At 46.1% G+C, this 14,241-nt stretch overlaps 1 protein-coding gene across 2 annotated transcripts; it reads left to right on the forward strand.

Moving 5' to 3' along the window:
- Positions 1-1,579: 1,579 nt before the first annotated feature.
- crmp1 (collapsin response mediator protein 1) lies at positions 1,580-12,427 on the forward strand. 2 transcript variants are annotated; one of them, XM_084005980.1, is made up of 14 exons: positions 1,580-2,032; positions 3,778-3,866; positions 4,035-4,219; positions 4,704-4,868; positions 5,332-5,393; positions 5,487-5,567; positions 6,254-6,322; positions 6,406-6,526; positions 6,621-6,777; positions 9,214-9,355; positions 9,443-9,613; positions 10,673-10,852; positions 11,772-11,931; positions 12,054-12,427. In XM_084005980.1, exons 1-14 carry the CDS (start codon positions 1,682-1,684, stop codon positions 12,143-12,145), a joined length of 2,025 nt encoding a protein of 674 aa, XP_083862106.1. In that variant the 5' UTR covers positions 1,580-1,681; the 3' UTR covers positions 12,146-12,427. The 2 variants fall into 2 exon arrangements, with proteins under 2 accessions (XP_083862106.1, XP_083862107.1); XM_084005981.1 differs by lacking the exon at positions 1,580-2,032 and adding an exon at positions 2,711-2,865.
- The last annotated feature ends 1,814 nt before the right edge of the window (positions 12,428-14,241 follow it).

Consider the following 14,241-nt stretch of genomic DNA (forward strand, 5'->3'; position numbering starts at 1 on the left):
AAATAACCTGCTACTGGGTTTTTATAAAATGTTATCATTAAACATCAACTCATTACAGTGACTTGATCGTTCTTAAATGGTGAGCAAAATTAATTTGTGATACATCCTGCATTAATGCATGCATTTAATCATGATGAATCATGCATTAGTTATATCATGCGATATATAGGTAATATGCATTCTCTCTGCTGACCAGTGGGGGGCTACTCCTCTGGTTACAAAAAAAGTCTGATTGCATGGAAGAATATGAGAAAATGATCCTACTTCTAACTTGATTTATTATATCAGTAAATATTGTAAACATGAATTTATGGTCTCAAACTCTAGTTTCAAGTCTTCTTTAATACAGCATGATGTTAAGTTCTGGCCCATTTAGAGTCAAACAGACCATAAAGCAGGGGATGCTTTAGGGTGGGGCTACCTTGTGATTGACAGGGTGCTTCCACGCTACCAAGTTAGCTACTAAGATACCTTGAATTACAAAGCTTACTTTGGTAACAGCTGGATCTAGATCCAGTAAAGATGCTGCTCAGGGCGCAGCTCTGCCACTGATGTTCATCCACCTGTCACTACTCTGCAGTCCAAATACGGTCACTTCCTTCACTGGTTTCAAAACATAGTCTACAAAACATTTTTTTCGTCACATTGACTATACCTCCACTTCTTATTTACTGTATATGGTATAAGGCCTGCTTCCAGATATGTGTGCACATACCCCCCCCCCCCCCCCCCCCCCCCCAACTGCCCTCTTGGATGCCCCTGTGCTAGATAAAACATGATTAAGGGTCCCTTCCAGTGGAGAAAAAGATAACTAATGGGTGCTCAACAACGTGGTGCATTGCCATAGCTGCCCTACATGCTAGAAATCTTTCCCAGCATCATGCAGCTGGTGCCCTTTTAATTCATTTTTTGCCCCCTGGCCCTCAGACAGCCTGAACCTACAGGGTGCTGAACTGTGTTTAGACATGAAACGCTTTCCAACAGGCAACATGCGCTGTTGTATTCCCCGTTTGGTGCATTGTTCCTTTGGGAGCTGTCCACCTGCGTGAGTGCTGAAGAGACAGCTCCCAGATTCTCTCTCTCTCTCTACTTCCCTCTCCTTTTCGCCCTTTCCCAGAATCCCCATGGGCCGTGAGAAGGACAGTCTGTTTCTTCCCGGAACAAGACTGTCTGCTCACATCAGCAAACAGCCTATGAGCATACGGGACAGAAAAGCACCTGATGTCGCCTCTTACACCTGGAGGTCGCACTCGTTGACGCCCACCGTGTCTCCCCTCCAGATGTGGGTTAAAGGATGACACATGCTGATGTTATCCGCTGATGGCGTGACTTGCTCGCGCGCAGTCCCCTCGTTAAAATGAGAGATGTTTGCACGTGTGGTCACTAACGCTAATTCTTCACACTGACATCTCAACATATCCCCTAAACTGGAGCACTGCATCATTTTACTAGTGTGTGTGTGTGTGTGTGTGTGTGTGTGTGTGTGTGTGTGTGTGTGTGTGTGTGTGTGTGTGTGTGTGTGTGTGTGTGTGTTCCCGAGGAGAGCTGCTTTCCACAGTTCACAGCATCAGAGCGCGTGAGAGGAGGGGCTCTCCGTGACCCGGTTAGACGTAAACCAAGCCAGCCTTCTGTCTCCGTCGTCTCAGTTTGGGGGGAGCCTCCGTCTGCCGTGGAAGCCACAATGTCGGACTGCAGAAGGCAGTGGAACCGGGAGGATGAGCTGCCGGTTTACCTGGCGGGGCCGATCGCCACCGGGCCGAACCATCGGAAGTCCTACGGCATGTTCAGCTCCGTGGAGGGGGCGTTCGAAAGCAAGACCATAGACTTCGACAACTACGCGGTGGGGAGGAAGGGGAGCCGCACCCCGAGAAGTGGGAGCCGGGAGAGGGTCTTAGACGCTGGTGACCCCGTCGACAAGACGTCCAGCGAGGCCCGGGAGGGGTCACCGACCAACTCGCCCGGGGAGACGGACGATGCACGCCCCGGTGTTGTGGTCAGACCTTCATCGGGGAAGGAAAGCCCCAGTGGGGAGGTAGGATTGTGCTGAACATGAATATGATGTATGTGCAGTAACAAAGGGCGTTCAGAGAACTACTGGCATATTTAGAGAAAGAACGATGCTTATTATTGGTTGGACTGAAAACATATATTTGAATATATTATGTAGGCAAATAGACTACGTTGGCCCGGCTTTGGTAGACCAGAACTGTCGTCAAAATCAACGACCCATTATTAGTTGTTATTCTGAGACTTCAGTGTGCATACATGATGAACTTCGGTGCTGCATTGCAGTTTGGCCATTTTTTGTTTACTGCGTAGCTCTAAAAACAATCTCCACGGAGAAACACGCGCACATCGAAACCATGACGTCGGGCTCTGTGGTGCTGAACTGGACAGCTCCAGACAGCGTCCCCGGCTGTATTGTTTTTCTGCGCTCACCTCACGTGAGTAGTTTTCTGTGTGTGCGTGTGTGCGCGTGTGCGTGTGAGAGGAACGCCGCCTTTCTCTGCACCGTGAACGCCACCGATAAGCGGCGCGCGCACGCACAGGATCGTCACCTGTGTTGTCACGGTGCGCGTCCCACGCAGCCGTACGGCGGCGAATTCATCGCGGTGCCTCTCTCTCTCTCTCTCTCTCTCTCTCTCTCTCTCTCTCTCTCTCTCTCTCTCTCTCTCTCACACACACACACAAACACACACACAAGGAAACGATAAACCAACACACATCGGGGGGGACAAAAGGGGGGCGCAGGGCGCCGGAGTCATCGCAACCCGCTTCTGAGTTGACTGCCAGGGGGGGCAGAGCGACGGAGGGAGCATGTCTGGGACCAGCTACCAGGAGGAGAACAGCATCGGCCATCTGACGGTAAGAGACCCGGCCTGGTCGGCGGCGTTGCCGGAGAAGCTCTCTGCCTGTATGCAAATCCCCGCTGCCAACGCCGGCGGAGAGGGATTAAATTCTTAGTGAGGCGGCAAAGAGCAGGCAGGCCTCTACAGTTTCTCCCGTGTGAAACAGAAAACCCAAGACAGAGAGGTGAGGTGATGTCTGTGTGTCAAATCGAGCGCGTATTCTCACCCTGTTGACCAGCGTTGTGTAATCTCGCCGCCTGTCAGAGGGATTAACTCTACTGAGGTCTGACCCGGACCGGCAGAGGAAACAATGGCTTGCAGAAATCAACACAAAGGTGTGAGACCGGATTTGTGCTAAGGTGCATCCTTTTCCAGCTTTATTAAAGCGTGCATCCTGCAGAGACCCTCCTCTTCATCATCACATATTGCGATCAAATGCACAGCATAAACACATATTACACTTCATGGTGGGGACAGAGAATAACACATCAGCCCGTTTTCACATTCTTCCTTTTGTTAAGCATCGTTGTTGTTTAAAGCTGCTGTCAGCTGCCCTCATCTCTAAACATGGGTGATTGCCAGTTACCATGGAGACATAGCATCTTCTTGAAGCTGTTGCCATGCAGGCACACACCACGATGTTGGAGGGTGGAGGCATGGCATTCATGCTTGTTTAACATTGCAATATTTGATTGTATTTCTAATCGATGCAAATAAAAGAGGAAGGCAAGCGGAACTAATATGAGCTTTTGGGAGACGCCACCCATGCACATCCACCTACATCCACTGCTGCTCCTAATATTGGTGTAAGGCCAAGGATTACATAACGGATTGTGCAATCTATCAAAATGTCAGGATTGAATTCAACCGCTCCTGTACCTCTCCCTCCCTCCCTCCCTCTCTCTCTCTCTGTACTTCTGTCCTGCAGGGTGAAAGGCTGTTGATCAAAGGAGGGCGGGTGGTCAATGATGACCAGTCTCTCTTTGCAGATGTCTACATTGAGGATGGGCTCATCAAGTACGTATAAAAGGAGCCTAATTATTAAGGCAAACACATGCTTTGCAGGCAATAATTATTCCACTTTCCCTTTTTCACCACCTCTACATCCATACATGTATTTTCTTGCATCCCTGCACCTCCTCCTCCCTTTCACCCGCCCCGTGTGTCATATCTGACCCTTGGCAGGCAGGTGGGGGAGAACCTGGATGTGCCGGGGGGTGTCAAGGTGATCGAGGCTAATGGCCACATGGTGATTCCAGGGGGGATAGATGTCAACACCTGTCTGATGAAGCCTTACCTGGGCACACAGCCTGCTGATGATTTCCTCCAGGGCACCAAGGCTGCACTGGCCGGGGGCACCACCATGATCAGTGAGTGCACTCATATCCACGGTCACCATCTAAGTGTTGATGTTTATGAGTCACACTTTATTGTGGATCGCAATAAAAAAACACAATGAGTTGATAGTGGTGATTTTCCATTATTGGGATAACCTTAAATATGCTCACACGTTATCATGCTAGACGAGTGAAAAATAAAGCCTGATTTAAAAAATAGGATACAAAAATATGTTTTTAAAATGTATTTATCTTTATTAATGCAGGGAGACCTTTTTTATGATCATCTTATTTAAGATTATTTACTTGTTTTTCACTAAAAAGATGTGTCTTATCTGTGACGCAATAAAAGTGATAACAGCTTTAGTGCCATTTTAAGAGTTTTAAGCATATTTACATTATTATCAGGATAATATTGTGAATCGCGATTCTTTTGGTCAGGATAATCGTGACTCATATTGTCCCATGCCGAGTCCCGCACTTTTCAACTTGACCTTTGACCCCTCCCGCCTTCCAGTTGACCATGTGACCCCCGAGCCCGGGGAGAGTCTGCTGGAGGCGTTCGAGTGCTGGCAGGGGGCTGCAGATAAGAAGGCATGCTGCGATTACTCGCTGCATGTAGACATCCCTCAGTGGAATGAAAGCGTGAAGGATGAGTTGGAGCTGCTGGTGCAAGAGAAAGGTACATCTGCTTTTGGTTCCTCCAAAGCATTTAACAGCTGTGGTCCTTGCTGTTATTCTTGTTTCAATTCCACGGTCATCCTTATTTTGAATTGCGAGAGCAACGGGGACAGATTTAGAAACAATTTGGCCCAAGTGTTGAATCCTCTTATAGCGAAGGCATGGCATAAATCCATTGTCCTCTACAGTGCTGTCATGGCGGTCGTGTGTTAATTCTGCTTGTAATCTGTTTTAAGTAAGAAATCACTTTTCTTTTGGGGCACAAACTAATGCAGTCGCTGAGCCAAGGAAGCTGCTTGTGTGTCCAGTTGAGAGTCATAATTCTTGGCTCCGATTCTCGACACAAACTCGAGTTACTGCTTCGATGTTGGACCTTCACCAACCATATTTATGGCATTTTCGTGATACGTTATTATTTTTTTGTAACCTTTTGCTGCTTCATTCATCGTTCCCACTGTTGTCAGGTGTCAACTCCTTCCAAGTCTACATGGCTTATAAGGATGTGTACCAGATGTCAGACTCTCAGGTATCTTTCATTATCACTACTGCTGCACTAATGTAAATCTAAGACTTACTGCTCGGTTCTATCACTATTAATCCCCTCTTTGTTATTTCCCAGCTGTACGAGGCTCTGTCCTTCCTGAAGCAGCTGGGTGCCGTGGTGTTAGTTCATGCTGAAAACGGAGACCTGATTGCTCAGGTAAGTGCCACATTACTTTGCAGAGGTTTTGTGGCGACTGGCAACCCAATCCGTCTTGGAACAGCATCATCGGAGAGCTATTTTTCTTTCATAAATCCACATCCTCGTGGAGATAGAGAGAGGATTAATGCTGCTGCCGCTGACGAGTATGACAAGTTTATCATAGGCCACCATTGCAGTTGACCGTCATTGTACTAATGATGATGAGGTAATGTGATTTAGATGGCGGGAGCAAAGGTGCAGATAGTGCTGACGGCAGTGATGAAAAGTGGTAGTCGGGGTCCCGGAGATGATGGTCCTGATTAAGGGGACAATTACAGCGAAAACCACGACGCGTGTGAAGATGAATGAGGGTAATGAATGATAATGGCAGTGCTGATGAATAATAATGACACGCTTGTTAACATAAGTGTAATGGAAAGAGGGAGGTGGGTGATGAAAAAGCTCTAAAAGCACCAACGCGCCTGGGAGCAAATAATGAGACAAACAAAAATAATAATCATTAAAAAGATAAGCAGTCAGGGAGGGGCTGCTGGTTTTCATCCAACGTCGAGTGTTTCAGCAGCAGCAAAAGGATTCTATGATTACAACGCACGTCATTTGAAATCTTTACATGGCACTGAAACGTTAGTGTTGTGGGTCAGACAGTTATTGAAATGGTATGAAGAGAATCATTTGTGTTTCAGGAACAAAGAAAAATCCTGGGAATGGGAATCACCGGCCCTGAAGGCCATCCGCTGAGTCGCCCCGAAGAGGTGATTGGACGTTCACACACCCCGTTATCTTCCCATCCATCCGTTGGAGGTCTGACTGTTTCCTCTGCTTCCTCCCCACGCAGCTGGAGGCCGAGGCGGTGTTCCGTGCCATCACCCTCGGCAACCGTGTCAACTGTCCTGTGTACATCACCAAGGTGATGAGCAAGAGTGCAGCCGACACTATTGCCCAGGCCCGCAGGAAAGGTCAGCCGTCTGTCGTTTCCATGTGTTTGATTCTGTTTTAACGACCCTCCCAGTGTTCATGTGCATCCTCTCTTCCCTCCATCTTCCCATCCAGGTTCTGTCGTTTTTGGGGAGCCGATTACAGCCAGCCTGGTCACTGACGGTTCTCACTACTGGAGCAAGAACTGGGCCAAAGCAGCCTCTTATGTGACCTCTCCACCTTTGAGTCCCGATCCCACTACCCCAGACCACCTCAACACACTGCTGGCTTGGTACGTCTTTAACCTTTTTACACGCAGTCCAGTGTTTTACAGTACTTCACGTTTCAACACTGGGATATGTAGAGATGATACATCTAGATTCCTGAGCTGAGAGTTGCCTTGTCTGCACGGTGGTGTAGTGGGTAGCTAGGTCGCCTCACAGCAGGGCTGCCCCTGACCAAAATGGGGCCCTAAGCGAAAACATTTCTTACATTATTTCCCAATAATGTAAGACAGATCACGTCTTCACCTGCAGCTGCTTGACAAGTGCCTGCAGCGTATGCGCATCTGACCAGTGATTGGTCAGATCGATTGCTGTCAATCATTGCAGTGACAACGCTTGCGGTGTCAGATTACAAAAAAATCTGACACTGCGTGTTCTGCGTGTTCTGCGTGTAGGCAGGGGTGGCTCTGCTTCACAGCGAGAGGGTCCCGGGTTCGATTTCCGGTTTGGGCTCAGGTTCCTTCTGAGTTTGCATGTTCTCCCTGTTCTGGGTTCTCTCCGGGTTCTCCGGCTTCCTCCCACAGTCCAAAGACATGCAGGATGGGGATAGGTTAATTGATGACTCTAAATTGCCTGTAGGTGCGAATGTGAGTGTGAATGGTTGTCGTTCTCTACATGTCGGCCCTGTGATAGACTGGCGACCTGTCCAGGGTGTACCCTGCCTTCGCCCAATGACAGCTGGGAGTCGCCTTCTCTCCAATATAATGGGACTCAAAACCTCAACAGCAATGTCTCTTTCCAGAAATCACGATCCAGGTCCTGGGGATGATCCACAATTTGTTGTGTGCAGTTTCATGTAGGAAGTCATTTATTTCTTTCCCGTGTCATAAAATCCTGTTATACTGGAGAAATCTCCAAAAATCTCCAAACTAGGCAACTCACAACCAAACATTCTAGATTGCTAAATAGCTCTACAGGATGGAGGAAAACACAGAGTGGGGCATATGAATTGCTGAGTATAACCTGGATGACATAGGAGACACGTACGAGGATCAAACGCTCCCTGCTTCCCTTAGAAGTTAGTTTGGTTTTCATGCCACAGACAGCTGGTGGTGTAAAGCGCAATGTCAGGGCAGCATCAGGGAAAGAAAACAGATGGAGACAAAGTGAAGGTGGATGTTCAAGGAGAAGAGAGGCAGAAAGAAGGCGGGAGGTTTCTGGTGCATACTAGTATTTCAGGTTCCTACTGGAACATGTTTTACAAGCTGTAATGCTCCAAAAAGCATTATTCTATCATAGCTGTGCTGCAGCCGCTTTTCTCAGCCCCTGCCCCTCCCTCCCAAAAAGACCAGTCTGCTCTGATTGGTCAACGGAGTTACTTGGTGACATCACCACTTTGCAGAAGAGTAACTCCCTTTTGATGTGGACTTTAGGCTTTGACACTCATACAGTATAATATCATATGTATACTATTATCAATTCAGGTGTAATTCATGAGTATCATAGAGAAGTGCCTCAGACTGAACCCACATCAGCTCTCACTTCACACACACACACACACATACACACACACACACACACACACACACACACACACAACACACACACACACACACACACACACACAATGCACAGAACATCCCGCTGTACACTTTTGGCTGTCCTCGATTCCATAAATAGCAACCGGGCAAGAATCCTTCATCATCTGTTGCCTTGGCTACCAAGTGCCTGCCTCCTCCACCTCCTCCTCCTCCTCCTCCTCCTCCTCCTCCTCCTCCTCTCCTCCTCTCCTCCTCCACCCCTTGCTTGTAACTCCAGCTTCCCTAGGCGGGTCCATGCTGTCACACCAGTGGCGTGATACCGCTGTTATCGTTGAGCTTCTGCTGAAGCGACAGGGTGTATATTTAGGCTCTATAAAATCTTTTAGGAACAGAAGAACAAACACTGGCATTGTGGGGAGGATCCTTAGCTCACTATCATGAAGTGATCACTGTAATTAAACTAAAAGGCCTCACATGAGAAATCATCCTAATCTTCTCAACCTTTTGTATATAAAAGGGTAAAGCTAGTATATATCTATCTATATCTATATCTATATCTATATATATCTATATATATATACAGTATATATAGATATAGATATAGATGACTTTCTGATGATGCAGTGCAGCTTTGTGATGTGCTCTAGTTAAGGCTTTAACTGCTCCTGCAGCAGCAATTCATCACTCTGACTGGTTCGGCTGGTTTTCCTCCCCCAGCCAGACGACTTGTACTGTAACTCCCATGCTCAATGAGGACACCTGATGGCTAAACGTAATAATGTAGCTCTTTAGGTTTGTCACTATCACTTTGAATTCTGTCTTGAAGTGATTTCTTGAGCTGTCTTCAATAGTTCAAGGTATTTCAAAAGGCTGCAGTAAAGAAATAGAACATTTGACAGGTTACTCACTGCAGCGTGATGGATATGTGGATTATTTCTAATCCTTTTTGTTACCTTGATTCAGCGGGGACCTCCAGGTGGTGGGCAGCGCTCACTGCGCGTACAGCACTTCCCAGAAAGCAATCGGTAGAGATAACTTCACCCTGATCCCAGAGGGGACCAACGGAGTGGAGGAGAGGATGGCGTTCGTCTGGGACAAGGCCGTGGTGAGTGATGAGGACACGTGTGTGTGTTTCATGCTGTGACCGTGAGTTTATTCCACCACTCTTAACATCCACCTGTCTGTCTCTCAGGCCATGGGGAAAATGGACGAAAATCAGTTTGTGGCGGTCACATCCACCAACGCTGCTAAAATCTTCAACATATACCCGCGCAAAGGACGGATAGCGGTGGGCTCCGACGCCGACGTCGTCATCTGGGACCCCGACAGATCCAAAACAATCACGGCCAAACTCCAGCAGTCGGTGAGAGGGAAAGCAAAGAGATGGAGAAGGAGAGATGGGAAAACAAAAAGGGATGAGTATTACAGAGTGGAGCAGAAACCCATAACAGGGACAGGAGGCAGGAGAAAGGGAGTCATATGGGAGATGGCAGAGTGTGAAATAGGATCAAAACCAACAGACACATCACAGGAGGTGAAGAGAAGAATGTGTTAGTGTGAGCGGTATGATGCTATATTGAATGGGTACACTACAAAAACCATGGTAATTAAAGATATACAGCATGTTTAGAGAAAACTGAAATTGTATTTGACAACCAAATGTAAGATTGATCTCTAATGGGTCTGTAAACCTAAATTATAAGAAAGAAAAATAAATAAATTTGAATCTTTTTTTAAGAATCAATGAGGTTTGGCAAGAACAAGTAGTTCTAGTAACAGCTTTTCCCAGCGAGGACTGTGGTTTTACTGGGTTTTACTTAATCCTTTGATCACCAAGAGCAAAATTCAGGTCTTGCCCTTTGAATTGGGGGAATCTCAGTGACTATTAAATTAATATTTAAAAACCTGAACATATAAAATGACAGCTATCTGCATAGCTAAGTGCCCCAAGGGCAAAATAAGGAAGTATTTTCTTTTATCTTTTGCATTTTAGGTGAATTCAGCCTTTAAATTGTAAGACGTTTAAAGTCAGATTGGATGCAGTGACAACATTACACAGTGGTTAATGTTTTCAGTCTGCTCTGCCACTCTCAGAGGCTTTAATCCAGACTGGTGCCGGCTTTAGGTTATAATCCCCCTTCACCCCTCACCCATTCTGCGCCAGCATCTCTCTACCCATCCCCCTGTATTCACACTGCCGCCCCTCCTCTATGCCCCGAGCCTCTCACTTATTCATCCCCCCATCTTCTCAACTGCTGCATTTTGCTGCATGTATTAAGCCGCCTGACACAATGCCTGCTGAAACAGCAGCACAGTGTGCTGAGACAGTCTGGGGGATGTGTTCTGAATGTTTGGGGGGAATCATTTGTTCATCTGCCTAATCCCCCGTTTTTCATCACATTCTTCATACCTCTCCCCGCAGTCTTCGGAGTACAACATCTTTGAGGGTCTGGAGTGCCGTGGGGGTCCAGTGCTGGTGTTGAGTCAGGGCCGGGTGGTTTATGAGGAAGGCAAGCTGCAGGCCCAGCAGGGCACCGGACGATTTATTCCCCGCAAACACTTCCCAGACTACGCTTACCAGCGCATTAAATTCAGGAACCAGGTACAGTACACGGATCCTTTCAAAGAAAGGTGACAGCTAATATCCAGGTCATCATAGGTGCACCACTAAGTCATCAGTCTAAGGCAAAAGGTTTTCATGCACTGACCAATTTTGAGTAACTATAACTCTATCTTCTTTCAGATTATATCTATTCTACGATTTTTATAGGAGAGAAAATATCCAGAAAACATATTTAGGTGTTTCTTTGACTGCGTTGTCTATTTGTGTCTGTAGTATTAGATTACTCCATTTGCATATTTAAATTCATTAATTGAATTAATGAATTAAATATTGAGGAATTTCGTTCTTTGAGCGTTTTTTGTACTCATACTTATATTCTGCAAACATCCCCGTTTTATTCATATCTATATTCTGAAGGATTTACAGAGGAGCTGGTTCATATATCATTCAGAGTCTGATTGATAGAACATTTGATTCCTAAAAACATGGCGGAAAATGGATTTGGGATTTTGTTATGGCTGCTGACAGAATCCTCTGATTTATGAAGTGATAAAAAGATGATCCAATATTCCCTATCTAAAACATCTCTGTTCTGGTAATTTTACAGTCCACCAACCTCTTTTTTCAGATGATGACGGATGTTCATTTGAAATAGTAGCAAATAGCAACAAACAATCTAGAAAACTGAATCACAATCAATGTTCTAATTTTTGTTGTGCATTAAAACGTCAGGAAAACTGAGGCAATAAGTCAGCTTTACATTTAGTCAGATGCTATGAGACAATGAGGTCAAGTTAACAATTCATTGTGCACCAGTAGAACACACTGCTTGTACCAGTTTTATACAGCAGTCATGTATTATGGTTTCTGAAGAACGACTAACAGGATTGTGTGTGTGTGTGTGTGTGTGTGTGTGTGTGTGTGTGTGTGTGTGTGTGTGTGTGTGTGTGACTTCCAGAGCAAGCAGGGCGTTACTCGTGGCTTGTATGATGGCCCTGTGTGTGACGTCGTGCCCACCCCTAAATATATCACTCCTGCTCCATCAGCCAGATCTTCTCCCACCTCTCACCAACCAGCACCAATACGCAACCTTCACCAGTCCAACTTCAGCCTATCAGGTAACAGAAATAACACATTTATCTTCATGTTAAAGTCCAATCCAGCGATTTGACTGAATTGGACCAATTTGTAATAATTAAGTAAATAAATCAAATATGAATATGTTGTCTTCCTTTCCCAGGGGCACAGTTTGATGACAACGTCCCTCGCCGGTCTGGCCACCGTATTGTAGCGCCCCCCGGTGGTCGCTCCAACATCACCAGCCTTGGTTGAACAGCTGACTGTGCACAAAGTGTGGTTGTCGTAGGGTTTCACCTCGAGTGTGTGTGTGTGTGTGTGTGTGAATTAATAACTTTGTTTCAGTACAATGGTGACACGCTCCTTTTAGACATTATGATTTTTATCAGTTTGCCTTGAGACGTGGTCACAGAGAAGAAGCACATGAATACTTCCAATCAACCGAGTCACTCAAAGATACGAAAAACCCAGAGGCTCATGATCGGGACACACACACACACACACACACACACACGCGCACACACACACACACACACACACACACACACACACACACACACACACACACGCGCGCGCGCACGCACACACACACACACACACACACACACACACACACACACACACACAGATTCGGTGTCAAGCACTCAATCGTGAACCCAGTGTTATGTCATGATGTTGTGATTCCCCGTGAGCATGACGTCCTCCTCCTCCTCCTCACGTCTTACTGTGGCTCTGCTCAGACATGGTGCTCCTTCCACACGGTGGACAGCCGAACAGACTTCTCCTGCATTTCTTGTTCGACATCTTGGCAATATTTGTTTCAATGTGGCTCAAGTGGATCACTTAAAACATATTGCATGAACACGTCTTTAGGTGTTGCACCACTTGTGGTTTATTGTTGCTACTGGAGGAACACTCCCACTCGAGGCACATTTGTACTCTTATACTGGTAAATGTATGCTTTGAACACATAATGATAGTCACTGTGGCTGGAGTCAGCCAGCTGTTATAGTAGGTCCAATCATTTTGACACGACTGTGAATATTCAACATCAGCAATGCAGCCTCCTCTCCACCATCAGATACTATATGCAAATGTATCAATATTATAAAGAGTGAAGGTCGACGAACAGTTGGAACAAATATAACATTTCTAGATTGCTGTACCAACATAATAGAGTTTCGCTGTAAAGACTTCATGATGTGTGTGATCGTTTTCTGCCAATCACTCCTTCCAGGAATAGATCTTTGTTGTATTGAGATGCTCCTCTCACTGCTGTAAAGGGCTTCAGCTCCCCCCCCCCCCCCGCCTCGCTCTTTAAAACCTCACTGACAATCTTTGTAAGCTGTTATTAACATTTGATTTGATTGATTCTGGATGTTTTCTTGGTACGTGTAGGTGTTTCTATGCCGCTCTGTTTTGTTGCTCTTGTCTCCGATGGAACCACTAATGTTCAATAAAAGACTTGACTGTTGTCAAAACGATGGGGAAACAAACTTTACTGAGGGATCGATACCAACTTAACATGATCATCATCATTTGTGTCAATACATTTTGTCAGGTTGAATTTGCAAGCTCTCCAGTTTGGATGATATGGGTTCAACACTGCCAGGAACACACGTTTGAAAAGTCACTAAGCACCAATAACCCTAAGAGTGTTTCAAGAACAAAGACACATTTTTCTTATGAGCAGCAACGTCATCATGTCACATTTGAACCCACATGAAGAGACAGGGATTAATGAATAAACTACTTATTTTCCAACTAGGAACACAAAGCAGAAGCACTGAGAAACTAAGATAGCAATACATGAGAAGCCAATCACAAGCCGAGGCACAGCTGGAGTGGGCAGGGACCTGGAACAAGGAGGGAAACACTGATTGGGCAACAAGACAACGAGGCGTGGCAACACAAAAGCAGGTCTGAGGTCTGTACGACGAAGCTAGATCAGCAAACCCAGAGTATCTTTAAGTTGTCTGGCCTAACTTACCCAAACAACTGTGATCCCGCTCGGCGGTCCTACCATGGCGGCGAGCAACTCAGTAAATAAACTCAGGGTTTCTCAATCTGGCTGTGAGCGCGTTCACATAAAAGGGGCGGAGTTTGCAGCCTATGACCAATCGCAAAAGTCTACTGTCATCAAACAAGGAGCAATATAATGAACACATAATCCAGATGAAAAGGAACAGCTGGCAATAAATGGCACACTGTGTGACATTTGCGTATTATCTGAATTAATGTGGTGTTTAGATGTATTCTAGTAGATGCTTTATTCATTCCCTTTGGTCGGACAATAAGGCAGAGTGATGCAGACAGTGTGCAGAACTGTCAGTGTGACTCAGACGCTCTGT

The sequence above is a fragment of the Eutrigla gurnardus genome (assembly GCF_963514095.1).
Source record: "Eutrigla gurnardus genome assembly, chromosome: 3".
Classification (NCBI taxonomy): domain Eukaryota; kingdom Metazoa; phylum Chordata; class Actinopteri; order Perciformes; family Triglidae; genus Eutrigla; species Eutrigla gurnardus.